Raw genomic sequence first — 23062 nt, 5'->3', positions numbered from 1 at the left:
CAAAAGCAATTATAAAAATTCTGTCGATAAGTAGCCATTTCTAAACAGCAACCAACCTGCTTCCTTAGCACTTGTCTCACTTCTTTACACTTGAAACAAATGAAGTAAAGACTCTTTAAAGAGACTGCTCTTCATTTAAATGCATCTAAGTAGGCACTATTTCAAGTTCATGTCACATAGCTTTCTAAAATTACTGGAAATTGCATGTAAGTAAAATACAAACCTGACAGTTTTGTCATCTGAGGCACTGACAATTCTTTTATTATCATGAAGAAACAATGCATGTTTAACAGGTGATGAATGGCCACTAAATACCTGAGGATCTAAAAAATACCAAAATATATAAATACCTGATTAATATACATTAGTATTAAATCTGATACATATGGGGGAATTGAAAAACTGCATTTACCCATTTTTATAATTTTTAATTTCTTTTCGAAAGATAATAGTTGTATTCATTATTTTTAAATGTATATTACATTGTGTACTGTTAATATATATTTATCAGAAAAAAGGATGCAATTATGCAACATATATACAAGGTTTCTCCAAGAAATTTCTGAACTTTTGAATTACAGCACCAACAAGAGATACTAGCTGCATGCTTCAAATGCTGCAATCTAGTGGCAACATTGGGAAATAGTCTAGTGAAAACCGCAATGTGATATTTTGCTTAGTTATTGTACTACGTGGGCTGTTCAATAAGTAATAAGACTAATTTTACTGTGGCGAAACCACTCATCACAATATTAATTTCTGTGGAATAAAGAAATGTTGCTGTCTGTATTAACAAAAGAGGTTGATAGATGGCGTATACGGGCTGATGTGCCAGAGTTTCACGTGACTAAACGCAAGCTTGTTTCGGAGCGCCTATGAGGTGAGACCAGTCTTCGAAATGGAAGTGCCCTCGGAACAGCATTATGCGATTAAAATTTGTGTGCAATTGCAAAAATCGGCATCGGACACTTTTAACATGATACGCGAAGCTTTCCACGATGAAGCAATGTCGAGGGCAAGTGTTTTTCGCTGGCATAAAACTTTTAAGGAAGGAAGGCAAAATGTGGAAGATCTTGAACATGAGGGAAGACCTTCAACGTCCATCACAGAGACAATGATCAACACAGCAGCGATTATCATCAAGCACGTCAAAAGGAAACGTCCATTGCTGAAGAATGGCTTCTTATTGCACTACGATAATACAAGGCCACATATTGCTGGTTGTGTAGTGGAAGTCCTACAAATATATCTTACCACAACCCTCCATACAGTCCTGATCTCACATCGTGCGATTTCTGGCTGTTTCCTCAGCTCAAGAAACCACTAAGAGGCTGCCATTTCGAAAGCAACAAAGCATGTGTAAAAGCTGCGGAGCCGGTTTTGAAAGAACTCTCAAAAAATGGACTTTCACGTGTGTTTAAGAAGTGGATGCAACGTTGGGACAAATGCATCGTGTCTCACGGTAGTTACTTCGAAAAAGACCATGTAAATGATGACGATTAAAGGTAATCTGATTTCTCTATAAATATAGTCGTATTACTTATTGAACAACCTACGTATATCAGTATGTGTCAACGTGTTCGATGCATCTGGCAATTTTGTTTGTTTAAAATGAGCGATTTTCATGATCGATGAATTTGTATGAAGTTTTGCGTCAAATTGGGATGTTTTTCACAGAGCATTTGAAATGTTAAAAACAGCATTTGGGAACGAGGCTATAGGCCGGACTCGAATGTATGAGTGGTAGAAACATTTCAAAGATGGCCAGACTCGAATGTATGAGTGACAGAAACATTTCAAAGATGGCCAAACTTCAGTCAACGATGATCCCTGTTCCGGATGACTGCCAACATCGAAAATTGATGAAAATGTTGCAAAAGTTCACGAACTCATCCGTTCTAACTGCCATTTAACTGTTCATGAGGTAGTTTAAAAAGTAAACACTTCAAAAACTATCTGTCATGAGATTCTTATGCAAAATTTAGACATGCATTGCACTGCAGTCAAATTTGTGCTTTACCTTTTGACTGACAATCAAACATAAATACATGCATAACTGAAGTAGCATTTATTTACATCATTGGAAACTTTTTTTGTTTCCAATCTAAAATATGCCTTATCACTAAATTTAATAATTGTAATTTTAGTATCTAATGCAAGTGATTTGAGTCTGTCTTCTTTCAATTGAAAGCAATAGTATCCTTGCTTTAATTTTTATCTGCCATAACTAAGAATAAAATAAGTTATAAACAGTTTATAATTTACAGCAAAATAAAAATGCAGTAAGCAATGATGTAAATAAATTGAGTCCCTCAAACAACTTACGTGCAGGCTGATTCATGGCAGCATCATAGGTAATGCAGCATTGTATAATTGTCACTGGTCATAATTGAAAACTGTCATAAAGTGAAATATCATAAGACGGGTTCAATACATAGGCCATTTCGAGACATCTTACATACAGTAGTCATGACAGTTTTCCTCATCTTTGTCGGAGTGAAATTTGGGTTCTCATAATTCACATTTAAGCAATGGAAATGTCCAGAAATCACAAGCAACATGAATGCGTTATCTGATCAATATACATAGCAATATATGATGGCCACTGGCCCCTCCACTGCTTCATTCTGTACACCATGGTTGTGTAAGTCTTGAACAAAACCCAGTGGTTTGTGAATAGCTTTTTTTTTTTTTTTGAATTTCATACTGCAAGCAAGTCTTAATGCTTTTGCTCAACATTCACCAATTTCCTTCTGAGGTACTCAGTACTTAAAACATGCAGATGGAGTCAAAAAATTATCAATATTACTTTTCTAATCCAGTTCTGTGCAAATTTTCTTGGATGAAAGCAAAATCCTTTAATATGTAATTTTGATATTACAGTGTCTAATGCAAGGCTCATTATAATTATGAATAATAAATAAATCATTTTTGTTATTGCCAGACTTCCAAATGCTAACGTTTAGTAGTCTGGCAATGGAGTTGATTCATCAGTGTGATCTTAGGAACATGCCTTGCACTTGTTTAATCCAAACATAATATAGCAACTATTTCAAATGATACATTTAAACTGGCAGATAATTCCAATAAAGATAATCTTTTGTTTAAAAATAAATTATGCAAATAATTTGTGTGTCATACTAAAGAATTATTGCTTTTGTTTAAAATAAATAATAATAATAATAATACCATTATTTAAATTAAGGGGATATTAAATCCCACATTGTTTCAAAACCAAATAAGAAACTCAAAGATCAGAATCAAAGAGTTTCATGCTGAATATAGTAAACTATACTTTTATAGTAAAGTTTTAGCAAAAGGTGGGTAAAGCTCTGATCACTATTCCTAGTATTTCCCATAATATAAAAACACATCTCCTAGGAGATGTATGATGTTATACATTATGGTGGAAGGTCACTACCCAGACCAGTTTCGACCTTTATTGAGGTCTAATCAGTGAAACTTTTTAATTCCGATTTTTGAGTTTCTTATTCGGTTTTGAAACAATTTGCTATCATAACCAAAGATATTAATCTCAGCTCTTTCCTTTATGCAGATGTTATACTTAAAAACAAATCAAGTACAAGGCTGAAGAATTCCCTAACTAAACTGAAAAACTGCTGTTATTCAGGCAATAACAAGCAAGGAAAAGAAGGAGTAGCTATAGTATCCAACACTAAATAAGAAGCTGATCTTTTCATCATCATCAAATACCTGACATGTACCCTCAAGGGGTGCACAGGATATGATAGTACTACATGAAAAATTTACATCATTACTAACTTCCTGTCTACAATTTTCCTCCAAATCAGTCAGTTACTTCTCAAGACTCCAACATTATCAGATCTTATATTTCTATCGTCTAAGGCACTTTGTACCGTATAAATCCAACTATATCTTGGTCTTCATCTGGGTCGTTTTCCTGCAAACCAGGTAGAGAACACTTGTTTTGGTAATCTTTCCTCGCCCATTCTGTTTAAGTGACCATACCACCTGAGATTAGCTCTGTTAACACATTCCTGGATGCTGACAATGTCAAGTTCTTTCCTAATATCCTCTTTTTTAATATGATATTGCCATTGATGCCATCTGTTCATCTCTAATCTTTCTCAGGACTCTCATATCTGTGGCCTCTAGTCTTTGGTCAAGTATTTTACTTCTGACTCAGTTCTCAGATTCATAAGTTAAAACGGGTTTGAACACTGTCTTGTATACAGCTAATTTAGTGTTCTGACTAATTTCTCTCTTATTCCATATGAATTTATTCATTTGACTTCCTACCATACCAGCTTTGTTGATTCTGTTGTCTATTTCTATTTTCTATTTAATTTACCATCTTTAGTAAAAATCTTGCCTAAGTAGCTGAAATGTTTTACTTATTCCACAGGTTCCCCGTTCACAACACAGTTGACATTTTCAACAATTTTACTTATTTTTATTGTTTTTGTCTTTTTAATGCTGACCTTCATACCATATCTATTACAACAGTTATTCAATTTAGTCAGGGAATCTTGCAAACTTATAGCAGATTTATTTAGAAGTATAACATCATCCACATAAAGCAAAGAGCTAACATTAATATCTCCAATTTTGAAATCATGTTTAATACCACTTTCCTTCATAATGTAATTCATGCAGATAATGAAATAACAGAGGGGATAATGTACTTCCTTGTCTCACACCAGATTTAACATTAAACCATCTTCCTGTACTTCCTTCAATTCTAACTGCTGACTTACAACTCAAATAAAGACTAAGTATCGCTTGATATAATGCCATTGACATCATATAACTGTAGTGTATTGAATAGCTTTTCTCTTGGCACCTTGTCATATGCCATTTCCAAATCGACAAAACTTAAATACAGATCTTTGTTATATTCCCATGATTTCTCCACTATTTGTCGTAAAGTGAAGATCTGATCCTGACAGGCTCTATTTGACCTGAATCCAGCTTGTTCTTCCACAATTCTAATCAACCATTTCTCAAGTATACTTGCATATATCTTACCAGGAACACAGAGTAGGGAAATACCTCTGTAATTCTCACATTCAGTTTTATTTTCCTTTTTATATATGGGTACTGTTAGAACTCTACTCCAATCATCTGGAATTTGTCCCTCTGCCCAGATCTTCTGAACCATGGAGTGCAACCACTGTAAGACTTTTATACCACCGTACTTCAGCATTTCTGGTCGAATATCATCTACTCCTGCTGCCTTTCCACATTTCAAGCTTTTGATGGCTTTTTCTACTTCAAGTATGGATATGTATTCCTGACTGCATGCCTGGTCAGTGTTTTTTATCACTGTGCTGTCATCACTGCTTATTTCATTTAGCAATTTTCAAAGTAATTACTCCATACTTCATGCATATCTTTTTCTCACATTTTCATGTCACCTTTATCATCTCTAACTCCTTTTACAGCACTCATTCCTCCATTTCTAAAGCTTATTCAACAGCCTCCAGAATATTTTGCCACATTCTTGATATTTACTTTCTATAATCTTGCCAAGGTCTTTCCCATGACTTTTGTTTAGCTAGTTCTACACACTGTTTAGCTTTCTTACATTTGTCTCTGTATTCTGTAAGAGTAAAAGCTGACTTATTTGCCAGGAACTTTTGATATGCTTTCTTCTTTTCCTTCACTGCCTCTGTAACTTCCTGTGTCCACCAGGGAGTTCTGATTTTTTTTATCCTTGCACACAACCTCACCACATGCCTCTCTGGCAGAATCAATCAATGTTTTCTTCAGAGTTTGCCACTGAATCTCCAAGGTTAGATTCCTGTTCTCAAACTCTTTCATTTTCTTTTCAATAATCTTTCTGTATTTTAGTCTGTAGTTCACATCTGAGAGCTGCTCAACTTTTTTTCGCTTTAAAACTTTCTTACATTTTATTCTTTTCAATATGAAATTCAATTTTATCCTGCTCAAGACTAAATAGTGATCACTTCCAATTTCAAATCCTCTGTACACTCTGGTGTCCTGCACCAGGGAGAAAACATCACTATCAGCAATAACATAGTCAATGAGACTTTTCTTATTCCTAGCCTCTTCTCTCCATGTCAATTTGTGCACATTTTTATGTTGGAACATGGTGTTAGTAATAACCAGTCCATGTCCTGAGCAGAAATCCAACAGATATTTGCCATTATTATTAGCTTTGCTCTTTTCTCCAAATTATCCCGAAATATTTTTATATGTCTGATCATTTCCTACTCTGCTATTTAGATCCCCAACAAGAACCAACTTTTCCTTTTTCAATGTGTCACTTGCTTTTTCTAAAGCATCAAAAAATTCCTCCATTTCTGCCTTAGTAGAACCTTCTGTGGGACAAAAGGCACAAATAAGTCTCATTGTACAATTCCCCATTCTGATATTTGCCCACATCACTCTACTTGAGACTGCCTGCCATTCAAGAAGATTAGCCTCGTATTTTGTGTTGAATACTATAACTACTCCTTTTCCTCGATTTTCATTGCCTGAATATAACATTTTGTATTTATTGCTTAGAAAGATCTCACCAGTTTCGTCTTTTTTGTTTTTCACCTCTATTATGTTGATCTAGTACTTATCTAATTACTCAGCTAGCTCCATTTCTTTGCCATTCAGGCTTCTTACGTTGATAGTACCGATCTTTAACTCGGGTGATGTTTTTTTTAGGGTGTGCTTTTAGATTTGTTCCAGTAGCTGACTTTTCGCTGTTCGCCCTGGTTAAAACAGTGCAAGCCTTGTTTAGCCGGGCGATGCCCCAGCCGGGATGAAATTTTGTCATGTTGTACCATCATTTTCTATATTGGTTTAAGCCAATAAGAATACAATTTGGTTGGCTAAATCCCAAATTGCCAGCCCATCCTCGTTCGTTCAGTATCCAGGTAGATTCCCAACAGGGTGCACCACAAGAAAGTGAGGATTGGACTTTAGGTCAGAAGCCCTGGTCGGTTCTCCACATTCCTTTAAAGGGTATGTGGAGGTCTCCTCTCAGTTATATAGCTTTGTCCCTTATAATGTCAGGCAATATCAAGTAGAGTGTTGTGGGCAAATATCAGAACAGGGAACTGGACAATCAGACTTATTTGTTCCTATGGTCCCACAGAAGGTTCTATAAAGGTATAAGTGGAGGAATTTTTTTGAGGCTTTAGAGAAAGCAACTGATACAATGAAAATGGAAAAGTTGGTCCTTGTTGGGAATCTAAATAGCAGACTAGGAAATGATTGTCAGACATACAAGAATATATTGGGAAAATTTGGAGAAAAGAGCAAATGTAATAATAATGGCAAATACCTATTGGACTCCTGCTTAGGACATGGACTGGTTATTACTAACACAATGTTCCAACATAAAAATGTGCACATATTCACAGGGACAAAAGATGAAAGGAATAAGGAAAGTCTCACTGAGATTATTATTGTTGACAGTGATGTTTTCTCACTGGTGTAGGACATCAAAGTATATAGAGGATTTGAAATTGGAAGTGATCAACCTTTAGTCTTGAGAAGAATAAAATTGAATTTCATATTGAAAAGAAGAACATGTAAGAAAGTTCTGAAGCAAATAAAACAGCTGAGCAGCTCTCAGATGTGAACTATAGACTAAAATACACAAACATTATTCAAGAAAAAATGAAGGTTTGAGAACAGGAACCCAACCTTGGATATTCAACGGCAAGCCTTGAAGAAAACATGGATTAAGTTAGAGAGGCATATGGTGAGGTTGTTTGCAAGGATAGAAAAATCAGAACTTCATGGTGGACACAGGAAAGAGACAGTGACGGAAAAGAGGTAAGCAGATCAAAAATTCCTGGCAAATAAGTCAGCTTTTGCTCTTACAGAATACAGAGACAAATGTAAGAAAGCTAAACACTGTTTAAACCTAGATAAACAATAGTTATGGAAAGACTTTGGAAAGAACATAGAAAAATAAATATCAGCAAGGTGGCAAAATATTCTGGAGGCTGTTGAAAAAGTACTGTAAAAGAAATTAGAGATGATAAAGGTGACATGAAAACTGGAGGAAAAGATATCCTTGATGTATGGTGTAATTACTTCGAAAAATTACTAAATGAAATGAGCAGTAACAGCACAGTAGTAAAAGACACTCAACAGGCATGCAATCAGAAATACATCAAAAACCTGAAATCTAGAAAGGCAGCTGGAATAGACGATATTCGACAAGAAATGCTCAAGTATGGAGGTATACAAGTCTTAAAGTGGCTGCACTCCATAGTTCAGAAGATCTGGACACAGGGATGAATTCCAGATGATTGGAGTAGAGCTCTCATAGTACCTATATATAAAAAGGGAAATAAAATTGAATGTGAGAATTACAGAGATATTTCTCTACTGAGTGTTCCTGGTAAGATTTATGCAAGCATACTTGAGAAACAATTGAGTTGGATTGTTGAAGGGAAGCTTGGTGAAGAACAAGATAGATTCAGGCCAAATAGAGGCTGTCAGGATCAAATTTCCACTTTACGACAAATAATTGAGAAATCATGGGAATATAGCAAAGATCTGTATTTAAGTTTTGTAGATCTGGAAAAGGCATATAACAAGGTGCCAAGAGAAAAGCTATTCAAAAAATGCTACAGTTGTATGGTGTCAATGGGGCATTATATCAAACAATACTTAGTCTTTATTTGAGTTGTAAGTCAGCAGTTAGAATTGAAGGAAGTACAGGAAGATGGCTTGATGTTTAGATCAAGTCTGATTCCCTAATTAAATTGAATAATGGTTAGATTTGGTATAATAAGACATGTGCACATGCAATAACAAGTCAAAGACAATGAAAATAGTCAGAAACATTGAAAATATCAACTGCATTGTGAATGGAGAACCTACAGAACAAGTAAAAAATTTCAGCTACCTAGGCACAATTTTTAGTGATGATGGTAAATTAAATATGGAAATAGACAACAAAATCAGCAAAGCTGGTATGGTAGGAAGTCAACTGAATAAATTTATATGGAATAAGAGAGAAATTAGTCAAAACAAATTAACTGTATAGAAGACTGTGTTCAAACCAATTTTAACTTATGGATTTCAGAACTGGGTTACAAATAAAACACTTGACCAAAGACTAGAGATAGGAGAATTCTGAGAAAGATCATGAGCATGAACAGATTGAATCAGTGGCAATATCATATTAAAAATGAGGATATTAGGAAAGAACTTGACACTGTTAGCATCCAGGAATGTGTTAGCCAAGCTAATTTCAGGTGGTATGGTCACTTAAACAGAATGGGAGAGGAAAGATTAGCAAAACAAGAATTCGCTGTTGGGTTGGCAAAAGACCCAGAGGAAGACCAAGATATAGATTGACTGACAGAGTAAAAATGCCTTAGAAGATAGAAATATAAGATCCGATATTGCTTGGGTCTTGACAGGTAACAGGTGGATTTGGAGGAAAATTGTAGATAGGAAGTTAGTAATGATGTAAGTTTTTCATGTAGTACTACATATCCTGTACACCCCCTCTTGAGGGTACATGTCAGGAATTTGATGATGCGGTCTACTCACAGTTGACATGCTTCACCTTCATTACTTACTGTAGTGCCTGCGTGCATGTGTCTTATATTTTGTTCCCTAATGATGGCAATTTGATGTTGCTGGAAGCATTAATTAAATTTATTTAAGTTAACCTTTGTCTACGTTGAAATTTCTACTGTTATAATTAAGCAAAAGCTTCATAAAAATTATCTTGAATGCAAATGTCTTAAACTTATCACATATGATTATTGCATTTATATTAACTAGTAATTACTAGATAAATACGATTACTAGATCTATGATGTATAATTACTAATGAAATATAGATGCACTGTAATTATTTTAATATTACTAAGTCCTTATAGGATCTTATCGTAAAGAATAACTTTCATTACATTACAATAATACTGAATCATATAATTAAAGTATGAATAGAAGTATAACAAACCTGCATCAAATTTATTCAAATCATAAATACGGAGATTCTTTTCATTACTGCCAGTAAGTAATTTGTCATTATCATGACTGAAATCTACACTTCTTACAATATGAGGATGTTGGAAATTATGCAGTTCCTCTCCACTGACAGCATCCCACAACTAAATAATAAAATGAAATATATAACAGGGAATAACATTGAGATAATCTACAAAACAATTATTTTACATAAAAGTAATGCTTTTAAAAAATGAGAAAGATTACGAGAGAGAGTTACTTTCTGACATTTCTTGATAGCCTATATTAAAACTTGCGTTTATTTTCTTATAACCTCTTTTGTATATTAATCTTAGCATTATCAAATAAAAGGTTTAACTGGAAACCCACGGTGATGAGACAATGAAATTATGGATACCAATTTTGATCCTCTTAACCATGTTGCTGTCAAATATGGATAAAATACGGAATTCCTCTACATTTCATATCCATCATATATTTCAATGTAATATCAGTGGCATTACAATTTTAATATGTACTTCGCATCCATGATAACCTGGACGTATATATATGTCTTTGGCCGGTTGGGTGGTTAATCAGTACCAATTTGCTTGAGAATCATCATTTTTTGTTACAACCATAAAGAGAATAGCAGATGACAGTCAAACAACTGCTATTTCATGACTAATTCCGAACTGGTCTATTTTTAAGGTCTCTGATTTGATTGGTTTTTTTCATCTGCTGAAACAATCCTGACTATATATTACAACTCTTCAACCCCAACAGCTTGGGTTGAAGAGTTATAATTTTTTCCTTTTCCTGGCATGCTTTCAACTTTTATTGGCAAAGCATATACAACCTGCTCTCCAACCAAACAATCATAGATGGTAATGAATGTAAAAGGTGAATTTCAATGCACAGAGGAAGGACCACCACCAAACTAACATGAATGGTCCTCAACAAAAGAAACACGTGCCTTGATTGAGAGAACAGAGAAAAACATAAGAAAGCCAACTTATGTTAAAAAGCAGCTCAAGATAATGGGAAGACTTGGGGAAAAAATACATAAGGTAAGTAGCAAAATATTCTAAAGGTTATTGAAAAGATGCTTAGAAACAAAGAAGAGGATGAAGGAATTGGGGATGAAGCTAACAAAAACTGAAAGATATTCTGGATATCAGGAGTAATTACTCTGAATAAATGTACTGGTCACACAAATTAAAGCTGTTTTTTTTTTCTCCCCTGTAACTGAGTGAAGTGATTTAATTTTTTGAAGTATTAACAACAAACCAGGAAAAAAATAATAATTGTTTTTACTTGTTAATAATACCATAAAGAGCTCTTATGAATAACTAATACCTATCTGTGTGCATGTATGAATGTATGTGTGTGTGTATATATATATATCAGTGGCATTGCATGCCCATTTTGGTTGGGTGTGTTGTCACATGACTTATGCAACCCGCACAAAATTCACATCAATTTGACTGTAAGATTGCATCTTTATCGATGTATGAAAGTTTTAAGAGTGCATAGCGCATCAGCACTAATCTTAGTTAATTCAATGTAATTAATTATAGGATAACTTTGAATACTTTATCAATTAATTAGAACCAAATATGCACTGAGTAGGAGACAATGTATTTGTTTTAAGATATATTAGAAAACAATAATGAAGGAGAATGCTATATTTGGTTGGTAAGTTTGAAGAAGTCAAAGGTGTATATATAATAGTGAATTTGGAAGAGGATGAAGAGACTTACCTCCTTTGACTACAACCATACAATCCCCAAAAGCTCTGGCAGAAAACAGGACATCCAGTAGATTATCAACACTGTTTCCCATTGTAAATATGGGCAAAAAAGTCAAATTATTTATAGAAAATAATATTAAAAACTTATCTATATCCATGTCCTGAACACATCAGTTCACACTTCATGCACACAAAACAGATGAAACTCAGAAAACAAAAACAGAAACTCATGATAAATGACAACACCCTGCCTCACCTTCTGGGTGGTTTTAAACCACTGGAACACTAAGAATTTGACCCAATGCACCATCTGTATGGCTGTTCAAAGGTGTCCAATATTTGTGACCGCATACCCGGGCTATAACGTGAATATGATGCAACGTTTACGCATCAAAAAGTGTCCTCTTCATGAAGCATTAGTATATTGTGGTGTTTGATTTTAGGAATCACATAAAGCCAGGAAACAACTAGAGGGTCTTTAACAGGAATAAATGCAAAAGTATATCAGTTATATTGCTATCCCATGGGTGTACACCTCATACACACACACACACACACCCTGAATATACACCTCTGCCGTGTGTCACATTTTTTTTAAAAAAAAGAAGGGATGTGTTTTTCACATATTTTGAAATATTTTATCAAGAATTAGTAAAATATGAACATTTTAAATTATCATCAAATACCTGGTATATACACTCAAGGGCCTCATGTCTTGAATTTATGGATTATGAGAAAATCTTCAATTTGGTAACAACTTAAAAATACCCGAGATATTATAAATTGCAAGCAGAGGAGCCATATGTAAAGACCATCAAATCAGCATATACCTTACAATAACGTGACCAATTTTTTTACAATGAAAAGGAGGACGAAAAAATTTAAGAAAAAAGTACAACATAAGTAAATGAAACATTTTATTAATTTAAACAAAAATACACTAATTATGCTTACTTACATCCCTTTTTTATTTAATTAAACGAGTATTTTTCCATTGAATGAATATTTTTTGTCAATATATCATTTTCTAACAACATATTGGAAATTTCGGAGCAAGAAATATCCTTCATATTGAATTTTACAGTAAGTGCTGCAGCTAGAGTATCAACATTCAATCTTGATTTCTCACTTGTCCAAAAATCATTACCAATTGAAAAAACTCTTTCAACTGCTGCTGCATTAGTTCCAGGGCAGCACAACGTAAATTCAACAAGAATAACTAAATTTTCATATGAAATGTGTTCATTTTTGAAATGGTTAAATATTTCCGCCCATCTTTTATCAATTTAAACATGTTGATTTTCCCATTGTTCTAATTTATCAGAATTTAAATATACATTCAGTCTTCTAATTTCTTCAAACAGACAATTATCATCGATTTTAATATCAGGCATTTCTTTCGATAAAAACTCAACACAATTTTCAATATCTGCCCAATTTACTTGCGATGAAGTCAAAAAACACCATTGAAAACTGTTATTTCCTGTGATATTTGTTTCAGACCATTCTTCGACATATTGGAAACATATTTGGTAAAAATTTTGCACTTCTTTGGTAAACTTTTCTGTTATGCCCGGATTTGATTCCTCTAAGTTTGACAATTTCCTTTTTATTATTAAAGAAATAAATTTTTCTTCAAATCGTGATTTATATTGAAGGACAAAATCGTTCAAAATAAGACTAACTTCTGTAGCTGAAATATGTTCACCTTCAATCTTTTGAATCGTTTTGTGGAAAATAGATACCTGATTATGTACAAAATACATTAATATCTCCGATAATTCATAATTGAAAAAAAGATTCCAGAATTTTTGGACATTTGTCTAAACTTAAAAAATATGAACGGAGAGGCTCAAATAATTGTAAAACACGTTCTATAGCAGGTGTTAGAGCGAGCCATCTAACTTTTGAATATCCTAAAAGTTTTTTGTATTCAACATTTGCGTCTTCACAAAATTGTTTTAAAGTAGCCACATGAACAGTAAAACGACTAAAATACAAATAAATTGTCGTTATTATTATTTCTACATCAATTGGCATGGCACATGACGCTGTGTTGATTGCATTTGACAAAATATGTGCATTACAACCTATTCCTAGTATTTTCTTTTGGAGTAAATCTTGTAATTTTACATAGACATTATTCACTCCTTTGCGTCTTCGCCCACCAAAATTTGTATTTGTATTATCAGCTGTTAGTGCAACAACTTTAGATTTCAAATTGTTTTCATTTATTACTCTGCATAGGTGGTTTGACAAAATTTCAGCAGTTTCGCCTTCAATGGATTCTAAATTTAAAATTTTTACTTGAATGCCCTTGGTAACGTTATAATACCTTACTAGTATTGGATACAATTTGGTTTCATTATGATTTGATGCATCAGATAAAACCGTTACAAATGCTGCATTTTTCAATTTTTCAAGTCTTCTGCAAGTATTTTATCACAGTAATTTTTAAATACTGATTTAATAATAGCCTCACATTTTGTCCTGGCACATGAAAATTTAGCATTGTGAAAGTTTTTCAATAATTTAGTTGTACAATCCATACTACGAAAACTTTGATTGTGAATTATGGTATGAAATGCAAATGTTCCCTCCATTACAGCTAACTGTTTTTCATCTTCAGAATAATTAGAAGTTTTAAAAAAATAGGTTACTTTACTACTGGAAGCTGATGCATCTAATGATTGCTTATGTTTGTTGGTGTTCAAGTGTTTCGTTATAGCTGCTCTGCCTCCAACTGCAATACAAAATTCTCCTCTGCAAATATTACAGAAAACAATGTTGTCACTCTTTGATATGAGGAGTGGAAATTCCTTTCTCAACTGATCGTTGAAATGGCATAATTCTTGATATAAAAGTTGTAGAAAACAAAACAAATATTGCTTCAATTTTAGCATACAGTAATTTACTTTTAACTAAAGTAGTCTTTTAGTGTTCGTTGAACCATCCTTTCTTCTTTGTCTCTTCAAGTACTAGATCTCTGTAGAATTTGATGGCATTATTGAGACTTTGTCTCATTTTGATGCTGCTTCTTTCCAAATTCAGGTCGGCATTTATGAGAAAGTCGGAAGCTTTCATCGATTTTTCTCACAAAAGTTGAAAGGCCAGCAAAGGAAAATTCTTCAACCATGACATCAGTGGGATCATCTTCGTCTTCTTCTGCTTCATAGGCTCGTTGTTGTTCCAACTCCAAAAAGGGTTTCATCATCCAGATCATTTGAATGAGAATCAATACATTCATTCATATTGTTACAATCTAAACTTGTAAAACCAAGATCTTTACCGTCTGCACAATTTCTGTTGAGATTTCCTCTTTCTGTGTTGCAAAGGCAACAAAGTCCTTTGAACAATGCGGCAAGATATTATGCCATTCAGCTCTCATGTTGCTTTGAGTCACCTCTTGCCAAGATTCATAAATATTTTGAATGGCATCTTTGATGTTAAATTTCTTCCAAAATTAACTCAAAGTCCAAGAATCTTCTGCTGCTGCAGCTTTAATAGCTTGAGCAAAAGTTCGTCTTAAACAGTAAGCCTTGAAAGTGAAGATAACACCTTGATCCACCAGCTGCAGAATTAATGTTGTGTTTGGAGGGAAAAAATGAATCTTGACATTCTCATCTAAGTCAGTCAATAGAGTTGGATGGCCTCGCATATTGTCTAATAAAAGTAAAATTTTGAAAGGAATATCATTCTTTTTACAATGGCTTTTAACTTCAGGGCAAAAACAAGTTTTAAACCAGTCTTCGAAAATTGAACGAGTCACCCACGCTTTTCTATTTGAACACCAATGAACAGGTACACTGTTCTTTGTAAAGCCCTTAAGAGTTCTTGGGTTTTCCGCTCTGTACACTAACAGTGGCCTTCATTTAAATCACCTGATGCATTACCTCCTAGTAGAAGTGTCAATCAGTCTTTTGACACTTTATACCCAGCTTGTGCATTTTCCTTCTCTGCTAGAAATGTGCGTGATGGCATTCTTTTCCAGAACAAGCCAGTCTCGTCAGCATTAAAAATTTGATCATCTGTGTAGCCTTCCTTCTCAATAAGCTCCTTCAATTCACTGGAAAATAATTCTGCAGTTTTAGTGTAAGCACTTGCACCTTGGATTCTTACGTTATGGAGTCCCATACGCTTTTTGAAATTGTAGAACCACCCACGACTTGCTATAAAAGTTTCACTGGTTGTACCTCCTTCATTTTCACTTTCATTTTCTTTTATTTTGTCATATAGACTTGTTGCTTTTGCCTGGATTATCATTTGACTCAAAGGAATCTTTTTCTGATTACAATCTTCAATCCAGATCATTAGTAGGCGTTCCATATTTTCCATTGTAGATGATCGAGTTCTCGTGATCACTTTTGACATATAAGAAGCAGTGCTCATTCCATGTTGTTTAATCTTTTCTTTACTCTGAATAACTGTTCGTACAGATGACTCGTTCATTGAATTCTCATGTGCTATTTTAGCAAACGAAGTGCCATTCTCATGACATTTTATAATTTCAAGTTTCTTCTCTAATGTCAACCACTTGCATTTTTTTGTTACTCCAACAGTGTCTTCTTTGTTTTGTCTCTTTTCACTCATACTTAAATAATACAAAAATATTAAAACTAATATTAATGTGAATAATAAAATGCCACGGGGAAAGAATGTGTCTACGTGAGAGCCAATGGAATAACTACTGCACAAACGTGGCTCTCGACTGTCACTTGCAGCACCCTGGAGTCGCCAGTCAGTGTTGACAATGCTAATGTAATAATAAAACCCGCGTTAGACCAAAACCTGCGTTGTTCAAAACCGCACTATACAAGGTATTCCTGTACAAGTACATAGTATAATGCAATGCACATATCCCTAAGGCAATTAATATGAAATTATTAGTCTCTATATACAAGTAGCCTAGTCATGAAGTGACTTCATGTGCAAACTTTGTTTACACTTGGATAAAGGATGAAACCAAGAATATAATTTCTTAGCATCTTTAATTTTTTATATCCTGTCCTGTAAGGTGTCTTTTCCCTCCAGGAGATTGACTAACTTGTGCCTCCACCATCTCTACCAAAAAAAAAAAACTTTCAACATAGGTACAAATCCTTTGTTTTTTTGTACAAATCCATCTCATTTATCTGGTAAAGAACAAAAAAAAAAGAAATTTGAATACAACAGATTATAAATCAAGTAGTAACAATGAAAAGCTCTTATATGCAGTTGCATGTATGCCACTTTTCAATCTATAACATTACCTGAAAACACACTTGTTGTTAGCAGCCAACAGTCTTGTTTTTTTCCTCCAAATTTTCCCAAAACAATGTCTGGTATTCGTTTTCTACTCTATGTTTAGATCTCCAAAAAGAGGTCTGTCAGTTGCATTTTCAAATGATTCAAAAATTATTTGTCTTCTTTAATAGAACTGCCAAAACAGAAGAATAGACACGAATAAGTCTCACTATCCAATTCCTTATTTTGGTGTTTGCCCACATCACTACTTGAAATTCGTTACTAATTAAAAAAAGTTATCATGTTTAGCATAGAATATTACAGCTGCCCCTTCCTTTCCCAGATTATTGCCTGAATATAACATCTAATTGTAATTCAGAAGAAGCTTACCTGCTTTTTTTTTTTGCCTTTATTTCAGCAACACCAATTATGCCAATGCAGTATTTCTCTAATTCTTCTACCAGTTTTCCACTTATTTTTCACTGATATTTCTTATATTGATGACACCTATCTTGAATTCTGCTGATGATCAGTTTGGGTTTGTTTCAGTAACTGACTTGTTTCCAGACAAAACTTTTAAACCTTGTTTAACCAGACAATGCCCAGGAGGTATGATATTTCATCATCACCACGTTTTGTTTTAGAATTTAGTCAACTAAATCCCAAACTGCCAGCCCATCCTCATTTATTCAGTATCCAGGTAGATATCAACTTTAGGTGCATGACAAGAAGGCAAGCATACGACATTAGATCAGAAGCCTTACAGTTCTCTGCATTCCTTAAAAGGAATGGAAGCCTCTCAGTTATCTAGCTCATATTCCCCTGAAACCATTTCTTATAACCAAACCATTATCAGCTGAATCTGGAACCATTTTTGGCATATGAACCAGAGACAATTTTGTTTTGTTCATCAAACAATTAATATATTCAACTGAAATGACTTAATTTTAAGAAGGATTCTAAATACTAAATTTCAATAAACTGCATCGTCAGAAAAGAAAAATTGTTTGATAAATTTAGAAATAAAAAATGGTCCACTAATTTTAAAAAACTATCAATATATCTTTATCCCAAGGTTGAAAATAACTGTACTATAAAGAATGATTATTAAATATTATTATTACGGGCAGCTCCAAATATACACTGGGTAAGCAGACGGTTATTGGAAAAATTGGTTATATATACAATTTGTTCAAAGCTGAATTATCAATTATTGATATTTTGTTGTTTTTGCAAGAATTATGGTAAATTTGTGGTTCTTTCATGAAAATTTGATGACTGAAATATGTTACAGCACAGTTTGTGAAACTGCAGCTTGTTTTTCCTTTATGTACTGTAGACTTTGTTTTGCCTAATTTTACCACTAGAAATGGTCTTAAATATCAAATTAAAGAAATTCAAGTTGGAGAAATCCTAAATATCAAGTTTCTCTAACTTGAATCAAGTGAGGTATTCCACCAAATTTTGTCAATAAAAATAATACAATTGCAACCAAAACTGAACTGCACAAATATATTCTAGTGAACATCCTAAAGATTACTAAACTGCATACAGCAAGAAAAATAATTATTACTATACATAATTGAAAAATATTCAGTCCCCTTGTATTCCTGAATATAGTTCAAATGAAAACAAAAAATGAGACAAAGAAATTTTTGTAAGAATTCCAATTACCAATGAAAACTCTTTCTTACAGAGTTCAGAAATTAATCTAATAGGCTTATACATCCTATAAAGCACCTAAAAATGGACCCATTTCTGTAGCAAAGCTACCTCGTTGCACCACGATTGTTCTGCAAGTTACATTCGAGTAAATACGGTACTCTGAAACCGTATTTACTCGAATGTAACTTGCAGAACAATCGTGGTGCAAGATATATGGGGGGATTTTCAGAAAAAACTAAATTGACATTTATAATTAACTCCTCAGTATTCATTATAAGTTATAACTGTTCACATTATTTATAAAATGAATGCATTTAAATTTTAATTATCATTATTTATGTGATCAGCTACTCACATTCATCGAGCAATATATTTAAATCTTTAGTAGCAATGCTTCTGTGATTAAATTAAAACAGTTTCATTATTGCTTGTCATTTTATTATTTCGGAATCATAAGTTCCCATTTTTAAAAAACTGAAAATGGGTATGACTTACAAAGAATCTCCTATTCACTATCATTACTTCCAGTCTCGAGAGTGGTTTCCTCGTGTGCGTTCTCAGGGTAACTACCCAAATATCATTTTCATTCCCATTGAGGGTATTAGATGCCAGTTTTTAAAAAAACTCTTGGCAATTATTTCTGGCAAAATCATGTCCCAAGCTCTCAAAATCCAGTTGTATAACAGTTCTAATGATGGTCTCTTAATCTTCCTTGTCGAAGTCAGGTCATAGCCACTGGTTGCCATCCACTCTGTATAGAATTTCTGTACGTAGTCCTTGAATGGTTTGTTGACCCAAAAATTCAAAGGCTGTAGACAACATGTAAGTAGACTATCAGGAATAATGGTCACATAGGTCACATCCAAAAGTTTTTTACTATTTCAGTTTTTATTATTACTATTTTGTAACTATTTATTAAATGCTCTTCAACCAAATTCCAAAATATCTGAAACTGCCATAAAAATATTCACTATTTCTTAAAGTTTTAAACTTTCTTCCACGTGCAAGGTTTAATTTTTTTCTTTCGAAACCTTTTAATTTCTTTTTTTTTCGTAAAGTACACAAGGGTGAGTTATATTCAAGTAAATAAGGTAATAATTTTCAATTTAGAAAAAAATATCACCTTTTAATATATTTTTATGTGAATCCCACCCAGAATTGGTTGTAAATCCCTCTCGGTACATTACTACAGATGGACTACAGTTTGGATAAACTGGAAACCCTGTTCTATTACCAATAAATCTAGTAATTGGATAATCAAAGGCAGTCACAAATACTCCTGCCCAGAGGAATTTGAACCTACTAAAGAGTATTCAACCAACAAGGCTGGCAACTGTAACAGAAATAATAAAGATTGCCAGTTAGTTGCATTTATCAACTGAAAAATATCAGTTCCATGACAAATAAAAAATATGATGTCATAATGTGTTCGATTGTCTGTAAAAATACTAGTGGGCAGTAGATGGCATTGGTTTAGATAATGTGGTTTGTTGTAGTTAGTGGAGACAGTTGTAGAGTAGGTGCCCTCCCTCGATGAGTCTTTGGACTCCATGGAGGTGTCACATAATAATAATGTATCTCAACAGCTTACCTACCTTTGCTGTAAAATCTGCTGCTCCAGTGGCGGCTTTGCTGGCATCTTTATTTAAAGCCACACCCCAGACTGCACCCTTATGTCCAACAAAGGTTCCAATCCAATCCCCTGTATCACCTTGACGTAGCATAGGTTTCCCATCTAACAGAACATAACAAGAAAACATATGAACATTTTCATCAGAATATTTAGAAAATATTATATGCAATGAATTTATAAGGTACTACTGCAAATTACATAAAACTTTATTCAGTGGAGAAAAATCCCCAAGAAAGTACACTCCGGTGGTCAGACTCAATCCATCATTAGGGTATCCTATTAGTTATCGGTGCTTTTCACACAAAGAGAAAGACTGGAACTGAAAAAATATGAAATTGTATTTGTGCAAATTAATACACCAAAATTTATCTGCAGTTTAAATTTCCCCTAGAATGAATAAATTGAGGGAAAAATTTTTTTTTCTTTTTTAATTAATGCTGTATAATGCCATCAGATTTCATTTATAGTATAGTTTTAATTCAGTGTACATTTGGTTGGAATGCTTATTTTTTTATTTTATACATCGACATATTAAGTGATGCATATAACAGTGCAGGCACTTAGCCCTTCGTTCAGTTTTGACGTGAAGAATTTCATAAATGTAGCGCATGTGAAATACACTCATTGACAAGTGCAAGTAATTTGTGGCAAAAAGGAGATAATGGTGGCAGAATGTCCAAAATGGATGCTAATTAAGCAGACTGGGGAATAAGAGGTATTGAATGAGAGCATTCAGACTGAATAAGTTAAACTAGTGAATGGAGGGAAAAGGGGAGCTTGATTAAGTGTGTAACGGAAAGCTATCCGATGCTTCTGAAGTGCTATAAGTACTGTGCATTATGGGATACTGAGGCAATCAGATGTGAAGTAACATGGAATTCCTTGTTAATATTCTTGCCTGTCATGCAGGAGACTGGGGTTCAATTCCCTGGTGGGAAAGAAAATTTTTTACAAGAATCTGGTAGGGAAGCAAAAGCAATGTCTGGATCAGATCTCAGCTCTCAAAGGTCACAAGGAAGTCAAAAGCAGGAAAACACTTTTTCATAAAGGATGCTCCTGGATAAGTAGCAAATTATTGCCAAATCAGCATATTAGGAGTGGTGGTCAAGGTATTGGAGAGCTGGTTAAAAGAAAAAATTCAGGAAGGGGTGATCTTAACATAGTGGGAACTAAATGTAGTCTAAATGTTCATCATGACACAAATGGCTACAGATCTGTCTGGCAAAACTATGATAATCCACACCAGCAAGGAATTTGTTACACTCCACAGTGGTCTGAAGGCAGAAGTTTATCTTTAACTAGGCCTAGAAAAGTAGATATCTTGTTGACAGGATGGAAGGATTCTTGTAGGCCAGGGGTTTTCAACGTTCAGACAGTGCGGGCCACTAAGCTATACTGTGGTATTTAGAATTGTAAGATGCTTTCCAGGTTCACAAGGAATACTGAGCATTTGATGCTTTACATAAAATCCTATAAAAATAAACAAACTCAGCTTTAAGAGCATAGATAGGAGTTGGGTTCATGATAAGTAAATACAATCAATACTTAAAAAAAGATAATTTAATGAAGAAAACATTCATTTTTTACAATGTCAATAGGAAACTTGACAGTGCTTTTCCTTGAGCAGTTTGTCAATGTTGGCATCAATGTTGGAAGTCGCTATGTGCAGAGTATTCTCTAGATGATGGTCGGTAATCTCAGTTCTTGTCTTGGACTTCGCATGCTTCATTCTGGAGAATGAACTGCTCACATTAAGTATGTGTTTCCTAACAAAGCGCACATCTTCAAAGCATGTCGGCGAAGATTAGAGAATGTGTCCTCAGAAACGTAGTCTTTGTAAAATGTAAGCAGGGGCACATTGAATAATTTTTCTATCAAAGAAGAGTTGTTTTGGAGTTGAAAGAAGCTCCATTTGTACTGAGCCTGGCATTTCGGCAGCATTGACACTGAACGGCATTTTGAAAATAAATCTAAAGAAGACTGCTTGGTTACGAAAATCACTAAATCTCTCTTCAAACTCACTTTGGAACACAGCTAATTTTGTAGCGTATTCATCAAGAGACAGACAGTTGGACTCAGTGAGAAGCTGAAAACGAGTTGTCGTTTTTTGCTAGTTGTGCCTCCCAAAGTATGAGCTTGGGCACAAAGACTTTGATGTGATCAAACAGAGTTGTGCACCAGTTGATCTTTGGATTGTAGCCACATATTGAGGTCATTCATATGCAACGATATGTCGGTCACAAAGGCAAAGTTTATCATCCACTTCAGATCTTTGAATTCCACAATTGTCTTCCCCTTGGTTTGCATGAACTACTGTATTTCACTCCTCAAGTCAAAGAGCATTTTAAGAACGTTCCCTCTGCTCAACCAACGCACACCACTATAATAAACCACATCGCCATGATCCGCTTTGCACTCTTGGGTCAAAAACACTTGGAAATAACAACAATTCAATCCTCTTGCTCTAATAATGTTGATGGCAGTAACAATAACTTCCATGACATTCTCAAATCCAATAGTTTTCGTGCACAAATTCTCCTGGTGGATTAAACAGTGGTAATGGACGAAATCTTTTCCTTCTAGTTCCGGTTCTTTCCATAGCAGCGCAACAAACAATTAGTTCTTTCCCGCCATAGCAGGGGCACCATCAGTTACCACACCCTCGAGGAAGGTTAAGCTGAGGTCGAAATGTTGGAGCATTTTCTTGGCGGCTTCAAGAATATCAGTGCCTTTCGTCATTCCCTTCATAAGAACGAGCACCAGCAGTTCTTCTGTCAGAGTGCATTGTTGATCAATGCCATGAACAAAGATAGCGAGTTGTGTTGTATCCTTCACATCTGTGCTCTCATCTAAAGCAAGTGAAT

The 23062-nt window shown here is 34.3% G+C and overlaps 1 protein-coding gene across 1 annotated transcript in view; it reads right to left on the bottom strand.

Annotated features, from left to right (window-relative positions):
* Positions 1-23062, bottom strand: part of wmd (serine-threonine kinase receptor-associated protein wmd) — a 130470-nt gene that overhangs the window by 98184 nt on the left and 9224 nt on the right. Inside the window, exons 2-4 of the mRNA XM_090405558.1 lie at positions 20161-20300; positions 9938-10088; positions 224-323 (exon numbers count right to left, since the gene is read on the bottom strand). Of these exons, the coding sequence (XP_090261684.1) occupies positions 224-323; positions 9938-10088; positions 20161-20300 (391 nt within the window). The remainder of the gene's footprint in view (positions 1-223; positions 324-9937; positions 10089-20160; positions 20301-23062) is intronic.

This window comes from Typopeltis vanoorti, chromosome 2 (genome assembly GCF_054136105.1).
Source record: "Typopeltis vanoorti isolate ZY-2024b chromosome 2, IOZ_Tvanoo_1.0, whole genome shotgun sequence".
NCBI classification, from domain to species: Eukaryota; Metazoa; Arthropoda; class Arachnida; order Uropygi; family Thelyphonidae; genus Typopeltis; species Typopeltis vanoorti.
Note: the sequence above shows the minus strand (reverse complement) of the source record. Positions and strands in the feature narration are given on the sequence as shown.